The 25,194-nt window shown below is 42.1% G+C and overlaps 1 protein-coding gene and 1 long non-coding RNA gene across 7 annotated transcripts in view; both read left to right on the plus strand.

Moving 5' to 3' along the window:
• Positions 1-19,365, plus strand: part of osbpl9 (oxysterol binding protein-like 9) — a gene marked incomplete at its 5' end in the record, with an annotated part of 30,468 nt that extends 11,103 nt beyond the window's left edge. For 3 of the 6 annotated variants that reach the window (XM_080506120.1, XM_080506125.1, XM_080506124.1), the window contains 21 exons: positions 1,621-1,697; positions 5,343-5,438; positions 5,872-5,919; positions 6,412-6,441; positions 6,532-6,582; positions 7,155-7,193; positions 10,087-10,180; positions 11,876-11,980; positions 12,696-12,855; positions 13,295-13,407; positions 13,749-13,867; positions 14,003-14,088; positions 14,195-14,375; positions 14,883-14,967; positions 15,255-15,365; positions 15,464-15,527; positions 16,061-16,201; positions 16,297-16,375; positions 16,516-16,607; positions 16,703-16,838; positions 17,179-19,365. In XM_080506120.1, coding sequence (XP_080362246.1) covers positions 1,621-1,697; positions 5,343-5,438; positions 5,872-5,919; positions 6,412-6,441; positions 6,532-6,582; positions 7,155-7,193; positions 10,087-10,180; positions 11,876-11,980; positions 12,696-12,855; positions 13,295-13,407; positions 13,749-13,867; positions 14,003-14,088; positions 14,195-14,375; positions 14,883-14,967; positions 15,255-15,365; positions 15,464-15,527; positions 16,061-16,201; positions 16,297-16,375; positions 16,516-16,607; positions 16,703-16,838; positions 17,179-17,253 — 1,982 coding nt within the window. In that variant the 3' untranslated portion in view covers positions 17,254-19,365. Of the gene's footprint in view, positions 1-1,620; positions 1,698-2,766; positions 3,159-5,342; positions 5,439-5,871; positions 5,920-6,411; positions 6,442-6,531; positions 6,583-7,154; positions 7,194-10,086; positions 10,181-11,875; positions 11,981-12,695; positions 12,856-13,294; positions 13,408-13,748; positions 13,868-14,002; positions 14,089-14,194; positions 14,376-14,882; positions 14,968-15,254; positions 15,366-15,463; positions 15,528-16,060; positions 16,202-16,296; positions 16,376-16,515; positions 16,608-16,702; positions 16,839-17,178 lie in introns of those variants that run through there. The other 3 variants (XM_080506123.1, XM_080506122.1, XM_080506121.1) reach the window with 3 other exon arrangements.
• A 1,370-nt stretch (positions 19,366-20,735) lies between these two features.
• LOC308137736 lies at positions 20,736-24,272 on the plus strand. The gene is made up of 12 exons (XR_013936858.1): positions 20,736-20,751; positions 21,229-21,275; positions 21,451-21,491; positions 22,277-22,320; positions 22,508-22,561; positions 22,741-22,786; positions 22,963-22,995; positions 23,173-23,206; positions 23,372-23,441; positions 23,616-23,653; positions 23,939-23,983; positions 24,176-24,272. It is a non-coding gene; the product is annotated as an uncharacterized lncRNA (long non-coding RNA).
• The last annotated feature ends 922 nt before the right edge of the window (positions 24,273-25,194 follow it).

Here is a 25,194-nt window from a genome sequence, read left to right on the forward strand (position 1 = left end):
TTTTAGCCTCTGCGTTTGGACAGATATGCAGGTATTTGTGCTCTGTCAGTTTGTATATACTGCACATCTTCATTTAGTCTTCGCCGGGATCTATGTGTAATTACTCGAGGTGTGTGTGTGGATAGGTGGTGTATGAGGGGAGCCTTGCAGCGGAGTCCATATGCATTTTTTTCTGCAGAGATCCAGTAGAACTTACATTAACAGGATTTAGTCTTTGCGCCTCCCGCTAGTATTACACTACTAGATAGCTGAGTCAGGAATCTTTTATACCCACGCTGAATCACACCACTGAAAGTGAATCATAAACCTTACAAGTGACTTTTGCCCCCCCCCCTCCTGTTACATGTAATGGTCACTGCACAAAGACCCATCACATGTCTCGTAAAACATTCACTGTGCTCTATCATAAGTGTTTTCACTCTGAGGATCTCTGTTCTCATCAGGCTACTGCACACGAGACAACACAGTTGTCAGAAAACTGTTCATCTTTGTCCCTTTTAATTCGATTTAGTGACGCGATGTCAACTTTCTATGTTTACACAGGACGGTCACTATTGTCATTTTGTATGTCGATGAACATGTGGTGTGATGAAGATTAACTGGCAACATAATTGGTTTTGATTTCAACCACATAGGAGAACAGAGATTGGCCTTGTGACACGGGAAGTACAGTTGCACTATTTTATTTTTTTTCTTTCTTAAATGACCCTGCTCCTGTCTCTATTCTGTCACGAACAGAGTTAACAACATGCACTGCAGTAATGTGTTCCTCTTGAGAGTCTGTTTGGCTGAGGGGAAAGTGAGAGGGCAGTGAGGCACTGTCTGAGTGGATTGGCCTGAGCCTCGGACGCCTTTTAATGTCTTTAAAAGCTTTTGTGCTATACCGCCGCTCAGCCTCTGCGCTCGCGCAGCCATTTATCTACTGTACTGTCTTGTTTCCGGCTGTCTGAAAAAATGACCATGACACAGGATATTATTGGCTTCCTAAATGAAGTTTAAACATTTTTATTAAGTTCTCCTCTCACAGCTTTTACAGTTGATATTTTTGTTTTTGACTCAGGAGAGTACCATGCACTTGCAAAAAAAAAAAAAAGACAAGGAACAGGTCTTTTGCATGCGACAGGAAACAGTTTGATTCTTTAAGACGCAGTCATCAATATCCACAGCACTTACTCAAATTAGAACTTCATCATATAGAGTTAAGGTTGGTCCATGTTGTCTCTGCGCCAGGGATTAAATAAATTGCGTTTATGTATCGAAAAGGCAACAGAGTGTGTAGAAGCCATTTGCAGTTGGTGTGAACACAATTCATGGTTTAAGTATAGATTCACTGGTCATGCTCATACACAGGACTATGCTTTAAAGCATTTCATGGAATACTGCATGCGCGTGTGTGTGCGTTTGTGTGTGTCACACGCAAGAATTTGATCATATCAACTGTAAATGACAGTTGAGTCGTATCATGTATGTTAACATGGTGTCCATCTCCGCATCACCTCTGCTCATATCATTTCAGCGTCCTGATGTCATTTGTGTGCAACGTGAGTTTTTTTTAAGGGTTTCTGCTGAGGTCTGTATGGAGATGGCTCACTGTGTGTGTCTGTGTGCTTCTGCCTTCAGCCAGAGATGCAGATGAGCGGGAGAAGTGGATCCATGCCTTAGAGGGAACTATCCTCCGTCACACCCTTCAACTCCGGGTATGTTAACTGAGCACACGCGTCTGTCTGCGCCTCATGTTTGCTCTCCACGGACAGAGCAAGTGTATTTTTGACGTTAATCTTCCTGCTTACACACCTGACGATGTCTGCTTCTATTTTGGCGTCTTATTATTTTGTTTTTCTATCATCTTTTGAAGTAAATATGTCAAGCTGAACAGTATGCGGTCATTTATCAAGTCAAAGCGGGGTACAGCGAGCTGAGTTGATACCATAAATATAAAAGATATCACAATAAAATTGCATTTATTGACTTTACCAATTTCATATGGTAAATTTGATTGTACTTTACACATCGGTTGTTCTCTGCACTTTTAAAGGCTTAATTACATTTCCTTTTTTCATGCTGGACCACAGAGCAGTTTGAGAGTTTGTTATCTGTGTCATTTGTATAAATGATAATAATGGTGACATTTATGTCATCATAAAGGATGTTATGGCAATACATGGTGGACGGGCTCCGAGACCTGGCTTTTCAGTTCAGTGGAACATCTGTTTAATAGCTGGCCTGTTGACACCCTTTTAGGTGCACTGGTGTTTTTCTCTCACTTTGGTTTTCAATGAGTGTTGAGATTAAGTGCGTCTTTGTCGGTTTTTAGTACAGCAGCTTCTTTTCCTTCCCTGCCCTCTTCCCGACTTTTGGTCCTTAAAGGCAAATCTTCCTGCATGTTTCCATACTTCCATCATGTGCCCTTCTCTTCCTTTTCATGCTCATAACCAACCTTTCCATTTGCTCACTCCCACATCCCATTTCCCCTCCTCCTTTCCTTCCCCTCCCTCCCTCCCTCCCTCCCTCCCTCCTTGACAAATCCTTCTGATGTGCTACGTGTGCCTGACTGTTCGGTGCGCACACACACTCACTCACACAGTGTTGGCGTGCTGCTGTCATTGCGTCATGTGACCCAGCGCGAACCAACCTGAGCCCCGAATGCTCGGTCAACCAAACCTCTGCTGCCCCCAGCCAATCGGGGAAGCTGTTGGTGCTCGTTCCTGTCAGCGCTCGCAACTGCTTTGTGTGTTTTTGCTTCTGCCTGTGTAAGAGGAAGTGAGTCTTTCCTGCCAGGGGAGGGTCCTGGATTAGTTCGGCTCCGTCTGTCTTGTACTCGATGCTCAGCTGATAACGGCCGCCGAAGGATGCATTAGAGCTAGACGGACTTCCCGGCTTCTCCCCAGTTTGACGTCCGCCGGGGTTTATATTTGGAGGCTGTCGGCGGCGAGCGAGAGGAGAATATTGTGCCCCGTGTCATTCTGCACGAGAAGGAGGGGCTGAGAAGAGGGAGGAAGAATGTTAATTTCACTGAATCTGGTCATTTGTCGCCTTGGCGAGGAGAAAAACGCTGAGTAACGGAGCCAGGAAAACAGAGAACCAACTTGTGTCAAGCCAAATGGCCTGAGAGATACACCAGGTTTAAATGCAGCATGTCCATTGGAGCAAGGCACTCAGTAAGTAAATACACACACCGACCCAAAAAAACCCAAACAAAAACAAAACATCCCTGCACCACAGTTGGGAGAAGCTAAACGGCTGCACTGCGCTGCTGGGGCATCAGCGGTTTAAAGTGGGTCACACTGTGTCGAAAGACAAATAGAGCAGGGGGGAGGGGGAGGAGGGCGTGAAGGCAGTGTTGTTTGTGACGTCTGGAGAGGTTGGATGGGTTTATGTGTGTTTACATGTCAGACTTTGAAGACTCTCGCGAAATACTCCCCTTTTTGTGCCACGGGGGGGGGGGGGGGGGGGGGGGGGGGGTGAGGAGTATAGGAGGTGGGAGCGAGTGGAAAATGTTTACAGCAGTAACAGTGACTTACTATGATCCAACCACCTGTGTCTGATTTTCTGCTTCCAAACTTTTGTTGCGTACGACAATCAGCTGCGTTTTCTTGATATGGGTTGATTCATTTTCACATGTGTTTAACTGGCGGTAAATTCTGTCTGGTGTGTGTGTTATGTTGAGTCTCTTGGTATCGTACACAAAAGTGTTGTGATATATGGTCTTTTTTTTTGTTTTAGCTACTGTCGTTAAGGCTGAAAGTCATCTCCTGTTGTTTCAGTCCAAAGCCAGTACTCTTAACGTTTGGGTATTTATTCATTGTACAGTATTTAGGGCTGCCTGAAGATGTCCTTTCATAGCTCTGCATTCTGCTTTTTTGTTATCGGTCTGTATGACTCACATATTGTCTTGCCATGATGCCGTTCTTCTGAATGGAATAATTTTGTCGGCGTACTTGGAAACCAAAGAAGACAATCTCTCACTGCGATGACACAAGACCACAGTGATCATTAGACGACACTCGATTCAGCGCCTGCACTTCTTTGATTTTTACCCCGGGGAGCCATGTGGCCTTCGTCGCAATCGCAGTGACACAACCTTTGTCCCTTTTAAAGAAGCTTGCCCCAATCACTGCAGACTTCATGGCTGCTGAGTTAACGCAGACTTTGTTCTCAATAAAGCGAGCGTGTTTTTTTTTTTATATAGTTTTCGACTTTAGAAGTTTGCAGCCCGGAGAGACTATTAACAGTGTTTGGTTACGGTATAATGGCTTTTCTTCACATTCCTATAAGCTCGTCTTCGGAAGCAGGAAAATCGCCATTCGGACACAGAGGGACAATGCGACGCAGCAGATTCAAAGCAGCCGTGACAACCTGCATGGTTTGATCAGAATTTGTTGTTTTTTTTAACAGAATGAGGACTTATTTTGGTGTGATTTTTTTTTTTTTTTTAACATGTTTTTCTCAGCCCTCCTTTTCATGTAAAACTTTGTGTTGCGTTTTTGTTTTTTTTCTCCTATGCTCGGGTTTCATAATGGTAAATTGCACTGACACACTGTGGTAGTCATCTCCTGAATCATCTGACTTGAGGTAGATGTTGCGTTGTCATAGTTGCTAAGTGGCTTTTGCTTATCGACCACTTCGGTATGACTGGCGATATGTCCAGGGTGACATTTTGGACTCTTCAGTTTTTAAAGGGTTGTCATTTTTGTGTGTTTTTGGTTGTGTGTCCCAGCCGACTGGATCGTTCTGTGTGCACATGAGCTCAGACGGATGCCCGGTCACGTCTGTTCTGCCAATAGTTTAGTAAATTACCTTTTAATGGCGATTATGTAATGACATTTTCTGTTCCAGATTTTGTGCGTGTGCACGCAGTCTTGGTGGGGGGGGGCCGTGAGGCAAATCTAATTACCAAAGAATGAATTTGAGTGCCCCCCCTCAACCCATTAACACACATTGTCCTCTTGTCCGTCACTGTCGGGAACTGAACCCACTTCAGCCTTGAGATACCGGATTTAGTTTTGCTCGAGCTTGAAATGTGATTGCCCATTGTTAGGCAGACAGACCGGCCTGCCGTGCTTTCATGACGGCTCGCCTTTCAATAATACTATACATATCTCCCTCAGTACAGTACAGTACGTTGCTGGAAGATTCCCCTGAACTGGTGATCTTTCTGTGGACTGTTTTGTGTTTTACAAAATACAGTTTACAAAGCCTGTATGTCCGGGAGAGTGGGTACACTATCTGTATTCATGGGTACGGATTATTGGGAGGGCCTGTAAATGTTCATTTGAATATGTAAATACTTCATATTCAGGGCTGCACTCATTCTCTGCTTTGTTTGTTTTCCTGTATTAAAGGAGGCCGAGACAGGATTGGTTCCAAGCGTTCAAGACTTTGACAAGAAGTTGGCTGAAGCTGACGCCTACCTGCAGATCCTGATTGACCAGTTAAAGGTCAAACATTGACTTGATCTAATCATGTGATCGGTTTTATTTAACATTTTAATGCTTATATTAGACGTGACGCTCAGAAAAAAAATACTTTTAACTGATACACTGATTGACTATTAATCTCTTACCTTGATTGTGCACAGGGCATATCTTGTAATTACTGTGTCACAACTGTTTAAAAAAGCACAAGTAATTGAAAATGGGATTTATGGTGACGAGGTAGAAAATTGTGAATTAAAAAAAAAAAAGCGGTTCATCTTGGGTCAGACCAGTGAAAACATTTCCAAGTGTCCTTAATGAGACGAGCTTACTACTTGCCACGTTATTAGTAGCGATTCACCTTCTAATCCTTTGAACACTCGGGAACTGTGGATTCATCTGTGCTCATGTTCCATCTGTCTTTCCCTGTCCACTCGCATGTCTTCCTCTCTCACAGCTGTTTGATGAGAAGATCAAGGACTGCAAAGAGGATGAATCGCGCAGAGTGAGTATGAGCAGAACCGTGCTGTTCCTGAGTCTGCGCTCTCCGGCCTGCATGTTCTGCCCTCCGTCAGAACTAAAGAAATTTCATTCAGGGGAAAAAAGTTAACACAATGCATCGTCATTAAAATGCATACTGCATGCCTTTTTTTTTTAAGGCTGATTTTTTTCAAATATTGACTCCATTTACTAGCAGTAAGCCGTCATTCATGGTCATGATTATTAAAACGGTAACATTACAGTTGCTTTCTTTTCTTCAAAATAGTTGTTTACTCAGGCTGTTTTAGTGAGTTTAGATTTTATCCGAGTGACCGTAAACCATTTCAGTTTGTAATGACGTCAAAAGACCTTTCACTCCTGAGTGGATGGATTAAGAAAGAAAAGCTTCTACATGTCACTATTATTTGAATGCTTTTTTTTCCTAAGTTGTGCGTTTTCTTGCTGTTAATCTGTTCGCGTCATGCTTCTGATTGACGTGTTTACTTCCCTTTTACAGAAAATTGAGAATTTGAAACAGACTACTTGTGTAAGTCCGAGCGTCACACATTTTCCCTTCATCTCAGTATTTAGCTTCTATGAAATGACATCGATTCTGTTTTTTTTTTTTCTCTTTCAGAGTATGGTAGAGTCCATAAAACACTGTATTGTACTGCTGCAAATTGCCAAGGTAAACTCGGTTATACCGCATGTTTTTTATTTTCCTCTCAATGCGACACGCTCTGCCATTTTCACCATAATCATTGTTGTCGTGAGACCACAGTGGCGTGTGCCGAGAGTCACCTTGCATCCCTGGGGTAGTTCCCTGCTTCCAGTTGCTCTCTTGGTTGGTGGTTGATGAGGGTGGAGCCCTGTGCTTATTTCATCACATGTTCCATTCTGCTCTCTGAAAGGAAGTGGAGCAATAATCTCTGCTTCATGTGGCCTTGAGGTGACACTTGTTACCTTTTTTTAAAATTGTATTTAATGAAAACCTTTGCTCATGATAAACATTGGAGGAAAAGCAGCGGTGCTCAGTGCCGCTTTCCACGATGGAGCAATTTTGTTCTTTTTGACAATAACGGAGAGAAGAAAGGGGGATTTTTACCATGTGATGAAAGGATCACGGGGAATGTTATAAATCTCCATGTGACAAGAGAGATGGACTTTTATTTCTCTCAACACTTCGAATGTTCGAGATGCTTTGAAAAAAATGACTCTTCCTACACAAGCAGTCTAACACTGTCTTCTTAAAATTTTAAGGACCAAAGTAACGAACAACAACACGCAAACGGACTTATAGTAAGTTTGACACTTTCTGTCCATGAAAAAAAAAAAAAACTGAAATCAAACGAGCTGCTAACTTTCTTTCACTTCTCAATTTACCCTCTTCGTAGAAAAGCAAATGAATCCGATCTCTGTAGTGCATGTCGTCTAATCTGGAGATCCGCTCTCGCTCTGACGCTCTTTCCTTCATGTCTGCCACTGCAATCCTCTTGATTTAGTTAACACCTTCCTAATTTCATCCAAGGTTTACTTTCCAAGCAATGTTTTGGGAACTATCCTTTTACTTCATCGCAATTCCAAATGTGTGTTTCTTTGGTACACAAAATGTGGATTGTTGGGAAAAATGAATGTGTGTGTGCTTGGAATTTGCATGTATGCTTGCATGCCTGAGTGTGAGTGTTGCACATCACGTCAGCCACTAATTAGTCGAGTAATTCACCATTGATTTATTGTGCACACACTGCCTGCCTATTGAACCACGCAGCACTAAAAGCTGGAAAGCCACACAGACAGCACTTTATGAGCTCTGTAGGTACACGTTAATGGTCAAGGATGTTCCAGGGTGTTACGCACGTTTTTACTCGCATGCTTGCTTTACGTGGATGACGACTAGTTTCCTCAGCATTCACTGGTAGATTTTAAATTGATTTCATACTTGGAGGCAATTTTACTTTGTTCTGTTTGTGTCTTTTAACCGTCTTTTTTTTTTATTGATTTTAACAAATGTACAATGGACATGCCCTCTTATACACATACATACAGATAAACTGGAAAAAAAAACCTGAAATGTATATATACATTAAAATAAATGACTCAATAAATAAACAAAACTAAAAAGGACTCCCACCAACGGTAAGAACAACTTGTCTAGACATTGATTTGACTAAGTCCAAGTTCCAACTTGAGCTCGTTATTCCTTTCACTATCTTGTTATTGTTAACTGGGAGAGTTAAGCAAAGCTTTTGACAGATAATCTGTCACAGACATTAGAAGGGACTAAGGCATTTGTAAACAGGAACTCTTCTGGACAAAAGAAATTCTGACCACTGTGCTGTGAGTACAAGCTGCCAAACAATCTGTTAAGTGGAACTGACAGCCAGATATCTGTTGAAATATTGTCCTCTTTGTTGTTCATTTTGCAAACAGCAGAGCTACCTAAATGTTAACTTGGCTGTAATGAAATACATATCGCTACCGAGGTTGTGCAAGTGTTGAGATACCCCCCAAAAAAAGACAGCACGGAGGCTGCTCGACTGGAAAATGGAAAGCAGAGCAAAGTAAGTGCTGAAGGGCAATGAAACATGCACAAGAGATTAAACCTCGCTGGAGCGTGAACTGAACCTGGCTGCTACCTGGAAAGTAGAAAAATTGATCTGAAGCTTTACTGCAAGCATTGGAAAATGTTGGAACAGTTTTTACGTAGTAGTGGCACGGAAATAGACAGTGTTCTTCTTGAGTCCCACATGACGCAGAAAGCTCATAGAGCAGCATTGCTCTTATAGTTGACCTAATCTCATAGTCATTAAGTACAGTATTACGTTGTATTAATAGCACAGCATAAGCTCTGTCTTCACAAATAACTGCACATGTGTCAATATGTCATGAGCTTTAGCGTTAAATACATTTTTAAGTGTTCATCACGTTGCCTGTATGCCCATATTGTGGAGTAAAGTATGAATTTGCTTTAAACTTCACTTAAAAATGCCGGCAGCTGGCTTCATTGACCTTGTCAAACACTGGCCAGGCGAATTGCTATAAAGAGCACAAATCATTTAAACTGAACACACAGGAAGTCTGTTTGGTATTTATCTGTCAAAATAATTTATGTACTGAAATTGACTTGGGCATGCTGTGCCACAATAGCTACTGGCTGCATCAATATTATATTGACCGAAAAAGAAAAAGAAAAAAAACCAACATATGCATTGATCGTGACTCAGGGTTAAAAGTTTCTCCAGCTGTAACACTCTTGTATCTCCCAGCTGCTTTTCACCATCTGCTTTTGCTTCATCTGCTGCTTGCCATAGGCCACAGGCTGGTCCACACATACAGCTGAAATGCACTATAATTAGTAGGATTGGATAAAACCTCACAATGGCTAAATGTCATTTCAGTGCCACCACGCACCCTGAGGGGTACACACTGTAGTAGAGTGAGGGTCAATACTTTGACTTTAGATGGCTTTGTTGTCAGTGTCGCTGTCACTTGGGTGGCAGAGCAGTGACCCGACCACATTGAGCCTGCAGTGCTCTTTTTTTTTTTTTATGTTCTATATGCCTGTGTGTAAATGTGGCACTCACATGGGAGGGGGTCTCCAAACAATCCGGACTACTTTTTTAACACATGGTCCAGACGTGGCGGAGCTCACCCAGTGCAGTTAACCAACTCCCGTTTTTAGGCTGTGAGGTTGCTCGGAGGTCAAGAGGTGGCGTTGTTTAAATGTGTGACGCTGCTGCTGGCGTTTGGATTTGAAGCGCCGTCGCTGGTTTCACATCGATTACGGTAATGAAACCTTGTAATGCCACGCTTTCCAGGAAATGGAGTGAAAGCGCATCGATCCGCCCAGACCGGCTTGTGCATATTTAAGTTAAATGTTCCTGCAGTCGCATAGGTGTACCATTAATCTGTCCTGAAACACAAAACGGCTCCATCAAGGATTCTTTCAGCCAATTATTGCGTTGATATTATGCGGGTGCACATACGTTGGCAAAATAAGCTGTTTGTATTGTACTTCGGTATTAAAAAAAACAAAACTCAGTTTATTAATCAGCTGTCACTGAGGCTAAGGAGGTATAGCAGGCAGTGTGTGTGTGTGTGATTGTTGGAACAGGCATCTGATGCAGAGGGTTTTGTTTTTTGTTTTGTTTTTTGACACTGATGTTGTTATTTTTTTGTTCTTGTTCTCCAGAGCACCATCAACCCAGTGGATGGGATCTACCAGCCCCCCCTGGACACTCCTGTAGTCGACACCACCATGCCAACGCAGACCACACTACCTACAGGTACGACGGTGTCCTCGCCTCGTCTGAAGGTTCACGCTGAAGCACTTTGTGATACACGTGATCACGTTACATCAGATAAATCATTACTTCTTTTTTTTTTTAAAGATGTATTTTAATCTGCAGATTTACATTTTGTTCATTACTGTAAAATTATGTTCAACAAGAGCAATCAGAGATTTCTGACATCCGCCAAGGGTTGACCTGGACTTGGCTTTTCCACATCACCTCCAAAACGTATTAGGCCAGTAAAGATTGTATTTTCTATCTGTGGTGAAAACGTTGACAAAATCTGTGCAGTGGTTTTGACGTAGTCTTGCCGACAGGCCGACAGACAAACAAAATATACACCGATGACTTTATTACATTCTTGGCGGACATAGCAAAGGTAACGGAGTGAAAAAGAAGTTCTCAGATGATTCCTTCAGTTATTCTTGGTTTGAATAAATGGACTGAAAATGAATGCTAGAAATCAATAAGCAGTGGGCTGTAGCTTTTGTATTAGGTTTTAAACTCGATAATCTTCCCAAAGGAATACATGATAGTTTCTTATTGATTCTTTTTATTTGTCTGTATAATTATAGTAAGCCGCATTCGGTGATTGATAATTGACTACATTTGCACCCATTATGTGACTGAGTCCTGATGCATTTGAGGGTATTTCGGTCCGGTGACGACGACGAGACTGTTTGAAAAAATCCTGCAAAAATGAGCACCACAAAATAGGCCATTCTATTTCCAGTGTCTCTAAATGGTCAGTGGAATCCCCCTCGCAGTTGAAGTCTCTCTCTGCAACACTTCAGGGCCCGCTTGTTCAAAACTCACTTTTACCCAGCCCTTAAAGACATTAAACCGACCGTTTACTTTCACAGCACTGTTTATCTCTTTCAAAACTCGGTTAACTTTAACCGGGTGTTTTCTTGACGTTAAAGTTCAAGCACCTGCGGACCGCCGCTCACTTTTGAACAGTGTGGTTAACTCTCGCAGTGGCGTTCAGTTACCATCTCGTTCCCTCGTATTATATTTTTTTCCACCAATATCGCCTCCATCCCCGTCATATTTACTGTTTACTGGACGCTTTGAGATTAAATGATGCGGACCACATTAGATAGTGGTGTCGTCTAACTCACACTTACGGCCCACTTTCTATGTCGTTCTCTCGGGTCAAAATAAAAAAAAAAAAGATGAGGCAACACGATGCCTCGTCCGATCATCGCAGCACAGTTTTCATGTTCCCACTCTTGTTTTATGGTAGTGTTATAAACGAGATTAAAAACACAGTGCTGCCGTCCACCACTATGTCATTTTACCGGAAACAGGTAACCTGGAAATGCTTACGACATAATGGATACTTGAAAGTGGGCGGAGCCTTGAGCGGAGCGGCATCGGGGACTGGAAACAGTGACGTTAACCTCACTGTTAACTTTGACGGCGTTGTTGCCTAACGCGATGGCTAACCCAAGTTTTGGAATAACAAATATACAACGGCCGGTTAGCTAAGAATTTAACCGGCAGTTAGGCTTTAACCAGTGGTTAAAAAAAACGAGCCTTGAACAACTGGGCCAGGTCATTTTCTCAGGCCCAGCCTACCAGCATGTGAGGAGAGTTGTTTGTTGTTAGTTTTTTTGTTTTTTTTCCTGCTGATCTGGCTTCATCAGGCTTCACTGCTAATTGATGTTCCTTCTTGTTTCACTGAAGACGCTTCTCAGGTGTGTAAATCAGACCAACGACCTTCCACGTTACCTGTTGGTCCTGTCGTCACGGTTATGGGTAGTCTGCAGACTCCTACTCCCAACAGTACAGGTGAACTGATTAATGACCCCCCCCCCCCCCTTTTTTTTGTGGCTTTTTTATGGCTAAAATTAGTCACATGATCTGTATTAGCAAATGATCTTTGTCGTGCTAAATGTTTAAAAATTAACTTAAAAGTTTCGTCCCTTCCAAAATGTCCATTATCACATCTGTTATCAGAAAGAAAGAGGAGAGATCTTTTCTTTTTTTCTTTTTTTTTAAATCATGTCTGCATTGATCATTCTCCAGGAAAGGACACTGTGCACACTTTCCACTATCAGATAGTTGACTTTACAAGTGATGTTTCGCTGATGCATGAGTTTGACCACAGAAAAGCATAAGAGTTGAAATAATAATTAATGTTGCTCTTCCGTGTCGGTCTGTAAGCATAATTTAAATTGAAAAGCGGAGCGCAAAAGCATAGGAAAACAGAGGTTGTTGCCCGCTCGTCTTCTATGCTGATGCAGTCGTATCAAAATGCTGCGCTTTGCACTAAGGAGGCAGGCTGCATGCTTGAGGGATACTGTCAATAGCCACTTGAGAGTAAAGCGTCGAGTATGTTAAAGACGGCTTCATGTTACTGTGCACAGTCTGCAGAAGGGCGGTCGCTGGACAGGACACTGTGTGTTTGATCGTCGTCTTGTGTCTATTGGCATGTAACGAGAGGAACCCTGCAGCCACCCGACAGCAGTTTGACGGCTTCCTTTGTGTCGTTCCTGTCCGTTAGGGAGCGGCCCATCGGGCCCCAGCAGCGGCGTCGCCTCCCCGGCTCTCATCCCCCTCCCCTCGCACTCGGTGCCAGACTTCTCCTACTCCTCCAGTGAGGACGAGTTCTATGACGCTGATGAGTTTTACCAGAGCAGCACTTCCCCCAAACACTGCATAGAGTAAGTACAATAGCACTGCGCCGCCGCTCCAGCCACACCAAATCAAAAGGATACTTTTGTAGTTTGAAACAACATTTTCAAGCAAACAATAACAACAACACACTCCAACATTCTCACCTAGGGGCAATTTTGCATCACCAATTAACCTCGTATGCATGTTTTTTGAACTGATGTAGTAAACAGCTTCACCCACAGTGAAAGAATAGGTTTTATATAGTCCTCCATAATAACTTTTTCCATAAGGACTAAAAAAAATGGCCTCTTGTGTTCTGCAGGTTGACTATAACAATACTGTTTGAAGTGAATTCAAATGGAGTGGCTTTATTCAGAAGGGACTCAAAAGAAAATTGGAATCTCTATCTGCTCTTTAACTTGTCATCTCTCCTGCTTCCTACCTAATTTCTAACCCCACTATATTTTCCTTGCCCCCCCCCCACAGCCCCTCAGGGCCTTCAGCTGCCTCGTCACTTGCAAATCAAGATGCGGCGTTGAAACGACCCGACACCACCGAGTCCCTCAGCTCATCCATGTCGAACGGCACCACAGATGCAGGTAAAAACGAAAAAGAATCCACAAGATATAATATTTATACTGTGGTGGCGTAGAGGTAAGAAGCGGATTATGAATGTGGAGTTTGCAGGTTCAAATCTCCCGTCCCTGAGCAAGACTCTTGACTCCCTGCAGCTCCCTATAGGGCACCTCCATATGCTAAAAATAGAATTGGTCAATGTGGGGTAAATAAAGTATGATTAGTTTAGTGAGTTATACACTGAATACAATAATTCATTGACATTTGACTGTTGTGGTTGAATCTGTCACATAATAAAGGGACACAGCTGTGTGTTTTTGAAGCGTTCACACATCTGGTCTTTTTTTTTTTTTTTTATCTGCAGATCCATTTGACAGCCATGACGACCGTGATGATGACGGTGAGGGCGAGTCAGTGGAAGAGCACAAAAGCGTCATCATGCATCTGCTCTCTCAAGTTCGTCTCGGCATGGACCTCACAAAGGTACGGCCCTGAGCCTCTGCAGTTTTTTTGGTTTTTTTTTTTTAATATTTCATGTTAATTCACACTTGCTTTATGCAAACACACTTTTTTGTCTTTGCAACTGTCATAACTTTCCTCCGTCGCTGTATTTCACAGGTGGTGCTGCCGACATTCATTCTTGAGAGGAGATCTTTGTTAGAAATGTATGCAGACTTTTTTGCACATCCAGACCTGTTTGTAAGGTGCGTATCGTTTCCTCAGTCATGAAAGCGATGTCTTCATTCTGCTTATCTGTGGTTCAGCTTTGTAGACCATCATTAAAAATCCTCGTCTGGATTTCCCACGCAGTATCGCCGAGCAGGCAGAGGCCAAAGAGCGCATGGTGCAGGTGGTGAAGTGGTACCTGTCGGCATTCCATGCAGGGAGGAAAGGCTCAGTGGCCAAGAAACCGTACAACCCCATCTTGGGAGAAGTCTTCTACTGCCACTGGGATCTTCCCGTAGAGACGGAGGAGCTCGCTCCACCCACGGTGAGATCATGTGCGGTCATGTGCTATTGCAGTCATGGTCATCAGTCCGGCCCAGTTCACACTAGTTTGACTGTTGTTTTTTTTTTTTTAAGTTTCTTTATAACTTCAGTTTAATCATACCATCATATTGTTTAACCCTCGATTGTCACACCAAACCTTTTTTTAGGGTCTTATATTAAGTAAATATCTTATTTCTGGTGTTTCGGTATCACAGAATATTCTCATTTATAAGCAAAAACAAAATGTAGCCAACTTCAAAATACAAAAAACTTGTACTGTAACTTATCAAATGAGTCATCGTATGTGATTTTCTGACATATGAATAGATGTCATTTACCACATTAGCATAAAATATTAAACACTTTTTAATCTGGTCACACTGGTTCTATAAGCACAGATTTGTCAGGTCTTGGATGAAGAAGAAAAAACATTGTTCAGTTGTAATAAGGAAAAAGTGTTGCTTATTCATTCATTCGTGTATTCATTAATTTATTGTTTCTGTTCTAGGAGAGTGTATCAGATGGCCCAGTTCCCTGGACCTCACCCAACAGTGTGTGTTTTGTGGCAGAGCAGGTCTCTCACCACCCACCCAGTGAGTCTCGGTCCCTCCTATGTGTAACGACACAGCAGTAACCAAACAACAACATACAAAACTATGAACACACTTATAATACTTGATTAATAATCTGCTCACTCCCCATGTGGTTTTTAGTGTTTTATAGAATGCATTATGTTGATAGTAAGTAAACCTCATTAAGCAAACATCTTGTCATAATGTAAAAGTGAAACCATTCTTTTTTTTTTTACTGCTTGTTAACTTTGTTTTACCATCATTAATTTGTTTCTACTTTTTGTACCAATCCTTTCTTCGTCCTGCAGTTTCTGCATTCTACGCAGAGTGTTTAAGTAAGAAGATCCAGTTCAACGCTCACATCTGGACCAAGTCTAAGTTCCTCGGCATGTCCATAGGCGTCCACAACATCGGCCAAGGTACATTCAGTACTTCTTCTTTTATATTGAAATACACCGTTGGATTTACTCCATCTCCGTCGAAGCTCAGAAGTCCTTTCTTTTTTATCTTTATCCAGGCTGTGTGTCGTGTTTGGAGCATGATGAACATTATATTCTTACATTTCCCAATGGATATGGAAGGTACGTATGATTAATTGCTGGATTATTGTGTTCATTTCACTCACCTACGTTTGTTTTTTCAGGTCTGTGAGGAATATCAGCTGCACAAGTTGTGGTGTGTGTGCGTGTATATGTATATATCGTGCATATTTTTCTCATTTTTGAATCAGTCAACCTCCATATGTTTTGAATTTCTAACACAAAGACTGAAATATTTCAAGCCTTTTTTTATTCATTATAGGTCTTTCCTAAATCATGAAAGTTTAATGAGAGCAGATGTTTCTCCCTTGTCTTTAATTTTAACCAGATGCCATAATTGTCACTGCCAAAAGTTTGAACATGCTCAAACTTTTTTCCATTTAAATGTTGTTGATGTAGACATAACTGGTAAAACTATCGACTTTAAGATGCTAATTCTCTTATTTATCTGAGCACCAAACCTGCCTGGAGACAGGAGTGTTCCTCAGTCCTCACTGAGCAGATGTGAGTTAGAGAATCCCCTCACATCTGGAGGGCTCTGGTTTGATGTGGTTCCTGTGGTTTGGTCTGTTCAGGTCTATTCTGACGGTGCCGTGGGTGGAGCTGGGTGGGGAGTGCAACATCTCCTGCTCGAAGTCTGGCTACAGTGCAAACATTGTGTTTCATACCAAACCCTTCTATGGAGGAAAGAAGCACAGGATCACTGCGGAGATTTTGTAAGGGGGATATTTAAAATATACACTTTCGGTGGTCGTTTTTAAACACTAAGCGACGATATCTGAAGAGAAATGTTGTGTTGTGTCTGTTTCAGTGCACCAAACGACAAGAAGTCTTTCTGCTCCATTGAAGGAGAGTGGAACGGAGTGATGTACGCCAAATGGATCACTGGAGTGAGTCAATTTCTTAAATAAATGAAGAAGAAAAAAACAATTGTTAGTTGAACTAATCAAAATGAAGAGCTCATTGACTGGTTGTGACTATTTAGTTTGTGAAGTTGTATAACCTCTGGAGTGTTTTGTTTGTTCTTCAGGAGAACACGGTCTTCATCGACACTAAGAGGATGGGCATCATCAAGAAGAAAGTCAGGAAGCTGGAGGACCAGCTGGAGTACGAGTCCCGAAGGTCCGAACCTTTACAAGTTGCTTTTCAACCACTGCAGATTCAGAAACCGAAATGCTTTAAATAGAGTTAACACACACTTTTTTCTCACCCATTAGACTGTGGAGAGATGTGACAGTCAACCTGAAGCTAAAAGACATTGATGCAGCAACAGAAGCCAAACACCGGTTGGAGGAGAAACAAAGAGCTGAAGCCAGAGAGAGGAAGGAGAACGAGCAGCAGTGGGAGACCAGGGTGAGACTCTCGTCTTTGTTGTTCAGCGACAACTGCATGTCGACACCTCTTGTTCTTAAAATACTGAGACGGGAACACATACCCCCCCCCCCCTCCTCCCTGTAAATCTCAAAATCTCTTCAAAACAAATGCAGGTAGACTTAAGTTTTAGATTTGACAGAAAACTTTGGGCGTGAATTCAAAGCGTCGCTCAATTTATGACTGGAACCTTAATGGATTTGTTGCTGTAATTAGACGTTTCGATGATATTTTGCTTTATCTCGTAGGATGAGTGAGATGTTTTGGGGTTTTTTTTTAATGCTGAGGTGTCACGGTTGCTTTTACTTGTGTGTGTTTGCAGCTATTCCACGAAGACGGAGAGTGTTGGGTCTACGACGAACCGCTATTAAAGAGATTTGCCTCTCCGAGGCAGTGAGGAGATGCCGCCACACTCGAATAAACACACATACATATGCATAAAGAAATGCACACCGATCAGAGTCTTCATAAGAACTCTTTTGCAAAAAAAAACAACAAACCACTTCTTATCCAAGCCTTGATATGACTGATGATTGAAGATGTACACTGCTTAGCATTTGACTGTAAAACAATGGAAATGAATGAAAAAGCCTCTTAAGATGTAATATGAATATTAGTACCGCTCCTCTCCTCGTTTTCGGGGTAATCTTCCTTCCACCGCCACCGAGACCCACCACCTGCCAACATGAGACTCGGCAGCACAGGGTGGAGTCAGGAGAGCCGCCGCGACTCGCCTCTCGGCTCCTTCCATCAGCCTCACCGCCACACCATCCAGCAGCTCCCTGGGCAGTACTGAGCAGCACTTGTTTCCCCCCACAGACACACACACACACACACACACACACACACACACACGTGTGTGTTTATTGGGGAGGGGGAGGGGGAGGGGGGGAGGGGGGTCGGTGGTCGATGGTCGATGTTCAGTTCAAGTCAAGCTTGAAGAGTAAAACTGTGCTCTACATCTCAGGGAATCTGGTGACTGAGGAAAGAAAGCTGCCGCCCCCCCCCCCCCCCTCCCAGAGTCTGACAGCCTTATCACGGTGGACCGGATCAATCTTTAGCGGGGCAGGAGAGAAGTTTTCTGCTTGCCTGCAACTAGTTGTAACTGTTGTTTATATATAGATATACATATGATGGATATATATTCTTTTTTTTTCTTTTATTTTCAATGCTCTTTTTGTTTATTTTTCTTTCTGGCAATAGTGTAAAATATTTGAGGATATGAACTTGATGGCTTTATTTTCATCTTTAGGAATCATTCCATGGTAGCCTTTTTTAATGTTTTCTTCCCATTTCTGAGTGAACTTTCCCACACATGAGATCATTCACATTGTTCTGTGTCTCCAGTGTTAAATCCAGAGGTGAAGTCCTTGGTAAGCCATAGCATCTGAACTCGCCCCGATTGAAGGAGTTGCGATCGATTTTCTAAATATATGCAATACAGATAAACTGAATTCACTTCGCTGGTCAAAAGGACACATTTCCATGTCCAATATGCCCAAAAAAAAAAAAAAAAATCTTAAGAGAAAAAGGTTAAAGGGACTTTCATCTGGACAGACAATAGCACTCTGAGAGCTCTCCATCTTACCTGAAGGCATTGAGGAACAAATGATCGTTTACACATTTTTTGTCTTTCCGGGCAGTTGGTGGATGTGCTGTTAAAATTGCGTCTCCTGTTCGTGCTGCACATCACCCCATCCTTGATTCCTCTCTGATGTCACAGGGCCAATCACCTGGACCTTCCCTTTGAAGGGTTGAAGAGATTGAAAGCCAGGAATCAATTGTAGCCCTTTTGAAGCACTGCTCCAGTTTCACAGTGCTGCGTCAAGCCCGACGGTTCAGTCCCTCTGTGATTATACTTTTGTTGTTTTTCATGTTTTTTCAAATTTCAGAACAACATAGAGGGCAATATTTATCCTGCTGTACACCTCTGCTTTGTTGAATTCAGTCTCTCCTTTACAGCTACATAGGTTTGGGCTGAAACACAATATTTGGACGAGATTGAGAAATAAAATATTTTCATCTGAAAATGCTGTAGCAAGTCAGTGCAGCCCCTCTTGTCTTTGTTTTGATAAGATCTATCAATTGTCATGATGTGATTGTCTTAACATGAATTGAAGTAGATACGAGTCTCTCAAACCACAGATTGAACAATTAAGGTGAAGGAATTCTAAACCTGTTTTCTGGTGCTTGATCCAAACGGTGAACGATGAATCTCTCTCTCCTGTGGACTTTGTTCTTATAAAAGCAGAAATCAATGCCTTTCATAATTATCCAACTGAGTTAAGTGGTTTACCAAATCTAAAGCTATTATTTTGTCTTTCCTCCCTTCATGTGTTTGTTTTTGGATATTCTGTTGAATAGGGGCCTTGCCATTATTTTCGGTATCACTCAGTATTGCCTGTTATAGGAAGCAATCCAAACACATGTATTTTTATTTCCTTCTCATCATAACCGGTGATTGTATCCGATTCTCCTGTTTATTGATGCATAATATTAAATCTCCATGAGTTTACTCCCATGGGATCTTGTCATGGCTTCTGCGGAAGAGCAGCTCGAGTCACATTGCTGAAAGCGTCATCAGATGGATTTAGTGTTTTCACAGTAGTGACTTCAACTGATGGTTGGTGAATTCTGCTTCACAACGATAAGAGCCTACGTCAAAGCGCCACAAGCCAGTTATTCCTGTGGCAACTTTTCTGACTCCTGTTTAAAACCCCATAAGTCAGATGGATCGTGAGGCCCCACTTTCACAGGCTGTATTCATACTGAAAGTCGAGGTCAAGCGAGCCTTCGCCCTCTGCTCTCATGGCGGCACGTGTCTGGAGGCAGCAGCGGTTAATAATGGGTGAAGGCTCGAGGCTGGTCCCTGGACTGGTGACCAGTTGATAAAAGGGCAAACAGACACAACCCTTCACACATTTGTGCAAACCACTTAATCAAAGGTGCAAGTCTTTGGGCTCTGGGATGAAATTTACACAGACAGAACTTCAAACCTGGAATTTTCTTGCTGTGAGGCAACATTATACCACAGCAATCAAGTGTACAGAATAACAACATTTTCATTTATTTAACACAGAGTTCAAAAGTACTTCCTCTGTGGTTTTTCAGTAAATATACAGGAATTTGATAAAGTGTGGATTATCCGAAAGCCTGACTAGTTTTTGTGCACATGTATTTATGGAAATACTGAAGCCGATATGATCCATATCATTTGTGAGGGTCTGCCAACATCATGTGATTTCCTGCAGGGCTTAACCCAACTTCTACTTGACATTTCATTATAGCAGGGTAAAATACACACCTGCGTGGGTACCAAGAGATTTAAAATAAAACACATCCTGATATAGAAACACGCTGAAAGACCACATCCTGGTGGTTAAATAGTGACTTGGCTACCAGGATTGAGCAAGATGACGTATGAACGAATTTGCAGTGAAATGAGAATGACTGTTTCTGTTGGGTTTCATACAGTGAAAAATATATGACATATTGGGATTTTATCTGTGTAATTCTATCACTGTTCATCTTCAAATTCAAGCCTGTGCAATGTGGAAGGAAAGTCCCAAAAGGAAATCCAAGAGTATGTAATCATGATGATACATTTTTCAAATCATCGCGACGGGATTTTTTTTTAACCCCATACTCGATATGTACGCGAGGTTATGCCTACAGCGAAAGTGTTATGTTATGTATTATATTCATCTTGTTTTTACGACTTTTTAAGTAGTTAAGCATTTGGTACATTCCAGCAGTAATAATCACTTGGTACGTTCCTTATTTGTCACGTGGAGACGTCCGACCTCCGCCTGCTTTTCCCAGCAGCCTTTGCGCGTCTCCTTATAATGCTCTGACTCCACTAATCCCGCCCTCTCGTTCCTCTGCAGCTTCACAGGTAAGACCACATCTTTTATCTCCGCTTTCTTTTTTTCTTAACCTGCTTTAAATTCTAGTTGAATGCCACAGCGTGTGTTTCTGTACATAATGCTGCACACAGCTGTGTTTTTATTGCAATTTTAAGCAGTAGCGGTCGATGCTAGCAGGCCTCAGCCACGTGCTGTAGCTCAGCATGGTGCGCTCGCGCACTTCATGGCTTTGTTTCTATAGCTTTTAACATTCAAATATAATCGCGTCGTCACCTGGTTGTATGAAGAAATAAATGTTGGTAGGGACATCTGAGTCAATGTGAGGAAACGCCAACTACTCTGACTCCCACGTGACGACAGCTCCGGCCGTAGGCCGCAGGAATGACCTGCGCATTCATGACTGCTGCCTGCTGCAGCCTTTATCAAGTGTTTAGTATTACATGAGCTTATCTAGACAACTTGAAAGATTTTCTTGCGAAATGATTAAACGATGGCCTTTCTCTCAGGGTCATCATGAGATCGCAGTTTTCAGACGCCATACCTCTCCCAACTGGTGAGTCAATTCTTCTTGACCGGGCTGCAAGTTAATACCGGAAGTCGTTGATGAGTCTGATATAAGAGTAGTGGACAGAAGTAAATTTCTGAGCATTTAAACTACTGAGACTTAATGGTTAACACGGCTCTTTATCCACACAACCTCTACTGTGCTAATGAAAGTTTATCTTCAGGTTGGATGGCGATGGAGCGTGCAGCAGCAGGAGGCCACAAGGTGAGCACGTTTCTACTGGGAATTTAGAATAAGTCTAATAATGCTCTTCTGAGGTGTTTCCTGTAGGTCCACATTTGCTCTGCATGTTCAAATTTCCACACGTGTGATTATTACCTTTTTGTTATTGGCACTTTCTCCAAATTATGTTTTGCTTCAAAATGGAAACTGCATTTTTGTGAATGTAGTTTAATTTGTCTGATGTATGCATGTTGTAGGGTGGTATTTCATAAAAAGCTGCCATCACCATGCAAATCCCAACATACATGGATATAGTCATAATGTACTAAATTGTATCGTGTGTATAATCTACAATTTCTTTTTACATGTAACCCATTGGTAAATCTCTATTGCAGTTTGGGTTGCAAGGAACAATCAACTAACATTGTAAAAGTTAATCAACACGTACATGACATGCTGGACAATGCTATGAATCCTTCCTTGTTAAATACTCTTTTCTTTGCAAACGAGACCACCTTAGTTGTTGCCATGTACTTACAGTTGCATATTTGTTTGTTAGGACTGTAAATCCTAATAAAAGCAGCTGGAACAGAAATGACGTCTTCGATGACCGAATCGGTTTTTAGTTATTTGTAGACACCTCAGGGGTGCATTAGTATTGACTCCTGTACACGTTCTGCCCTGTGATGACTCTTATTTGCTACTCTTGACAAGCTGGATGACGATACAGACGACCACCAAGTCAATTATCTGAGGCACATGTAGTTTAAGACTTGTAAGCTGGTGGAGGAAGTGTTGATTACTAATATGAATCTTTCTACCTGCAGATGTGCTTCAGATTGCTCGTCACACCAAGGCCACAGAAAAATGGGTAATTTGCATATATTTCTAAGGATCGTTTGGTTAAAGCTGTCTATGATGATTTTTGTTTAAAAAAACAATGGGAATCTCTCTGAAAAAGAGTGAAAGATAACTTTTTTCTGATGCAGTGAAATGAAAGTTCATTCCTGTGAATTGCATTTTTTCAGTTTCCTAACTTACTGCCCTTTGACTTGCAGTTGGTCCTGATGGCATGACGGCTCGTCTTTCAAATACTGTATCACAGTTGATGGGTGAGTGATTACTTTGTTTGAAACCTCAGTAAGGGACTGGTCTGTAGTGATGAGTGCATAGTTCAGCAGATTACATGACGAAGAACAATTGTCTTTCGCTCCTATCTGACACAGCAGCTTTACTTAACCATTGAGCTCCCCGACTTCTGTGCTGGATGTTGACTGTCTCTTTATTACAGATGCTACTGCTCTGGGACCAGCCCCGGCAGATAACTTCTAGTAAAGGTGAGGTTAAAGTCTTGATGTGTCGTCTTAAAGTTGGATGCAATGATGAGTGCATAGTTCAGCAGATCACCATGACGAAGAACAATTGTCTTTCGCTCCTATCTGATGCATCAGCTTCACTTGTCCTTTGAGCTGTGTGACTTCAGTGGATGTTAATTCTGTTTCTTTCATCACAGATGCTGCTGCACTCGGGAGGCCTTCAAGGAAAGGTGAGGTTAATGTCTTTTACGTTGTCTTCTTAAAGTTAGATGCAATGATGAGTGCATAGTTCAGCAGATTACATGACGAAGAACAATTGTCTTTCGCTCCTATCTGATGCATCAACTTCGTTCATCACTGCACACCCTGGCTTTTATGGTCGGTGTTAATTCTGCCTTTCATTACAGATGCTGCCACGCATGCGCTTGACTCCAAATAGAGGTGAGGCTGGAGTCCAAAATGTCCTTTTAAGTTGGATGCAATGATGACTGCATAGTTCACCAGAAACGCATGACGAAGAATTTTTCATTCCTGATGCATCGTCTTCCTTTACTTGTTGTTCTATCATTTCTGTAGTCGATATTTATTTGCCTCTTATCGTTACAGATGCTGTGGAGCTCCAATGCACTTTCCTCTAACCAGATTCAGATGGATTGCTGAAACTCAAGTTTAACTGGTAAATATCATTTTCTGCACTGGCTCTGCTGCTATAATCTCATTGATGTGATGAATTTGAATCAGGTCGCTGATCCAGTTGAGGAAATAAGTTATTATTCTGATCTGCAATTTTACAAATGTGGTCCCGTGTCACAAATTTGCTTAACTTCACCTGAACTTTTGATCTCTGTAGACTCTGAGATTGCTCCAGCCACGGGATCTTCACGCATGGTGAGTACAAAATTATTTTTGAAAGTACAATGGGTCCAGGTCAATGGAGTTTGGTTCAGTTTAGAACTTGATTCTTTCCAAGTTGCTCTGTGCCAAACGCTGACTCACCTGGGCCTCATGTTTGTTGCTGATCCTGTAGTCTGGCCTGTGTGATGATAATGTAAAGACTGACCATAAACCATGGAGTCACCACTTTATATTAGCTCTAGCTGATGTGGTCAGCAGTACATTATATTGCATGGTTTGGTGTGCATATTTATCTAATTGATAGCTTTGTCCCCGCAGGTTAGAAACTGTCTGGAAGATGAACTCCTGAAGGTTCAGTCTTTGGTAAGTCTTAAACGAGTTATTCAGTTGGTGTTAAACGTTGACCTTGAGCTGTGATGAAAAGATTCTGCCAAATGATTTGTGTTGATTATAACCCATACCGTTCCATTTTAGTCTGAGCTTGTTTGGTCACCAAGTTTTTTTCTTGTAGTCTTGAGGTTTTCAGAGACTGAATGGCTGTTCTTTGTTTCTCAGGTACTGTCCTTTCTGGGCTGTGACGGGGCTCCAAACCTCTTGCACTGGTATTGTGCTGTACTTGAAATTGTGACTGAAAATAAAGTTGGAAAAACAACTTGTCTCTCCAGTTTTTTTTCTCAGTAAATTAGATTGTACAGAAACTCAAAGAAGCATATAGGGAATAATAAACCTTGTTTTGAGCACCATACATCTGCCCCAGGGAGTGCAAACATAGTTGGGTTGGTCAGTTCATTCGATAAGAAATGTGTAGCATTAAACTAGGAAAGATGCAGAGTCCGAGAGTTTCAACTCAAAGACATTGTGCCGTTATTTCACAGATGCAGCACTGACCTAAAAAAATCAATGCATGCCTCTGATCTGAAGATGCAAAAAGGTGCTTTCAGTGTACACTTAATCCATATAAAGAATTATTTTGGATTAGTCCAGTATTTTACATTCCATTTCCTCAGGCATTTCTCTTGTTTTGTAAAGCATTTTCTTAACCTACGGTCCGGATTCCCCGCACCACTAGAGGGAGCTCGCGGGTGGTGAGAACGAGCGGCCTCGGTTCGGCGCAGCACTGTTATGGTTGCAGCCTTTTTGGTCTACGGACGATTCCGTAGTGCACTGCGCGGTGTATTGTGGGAAGCGCTCTATTTCTTCACTTATTGCAATCAAAAGTGCGCAGTCCATTGTGTCTGTATGAAGCACAAATCGGCCTGATTTCTTCCTGGATTCCCCCCCAATCTTCTACGTCACACCAAGCACGGTACTTTTGTGAACAGCGCTGCCACGCGAGTTGGAGGATGTATAACATTCATAGTCGCTGGTTCCTTTGCTAAAAACGTGGTGTGACAGAACCGAACTAGTTGATAATTGGGACTATTTAACAACAGGTGAAAACTTATCGCGTATTTTAAAACTGGTGGTGGCGTCCTGAAATCACACCTTCGACGGGTTTGTGTTCGGCTGTGTAACACAACGTGGGCCTTTTATATGGAGTAAAAATATCGCGTTAAATCATTATGGTCGTGCAA

This window comes from Blennius ocellaris (assembly GCF_963422515.1).
Source record: "Blennius ocellaris genome assembly, chromosome: 12".
Lineage (NCBI taxonomy): Eukaryota > Metazoa > Chordata > Actinopteri > Blenniiformes > Blenniidae > Blennius > Blennius ocellaris.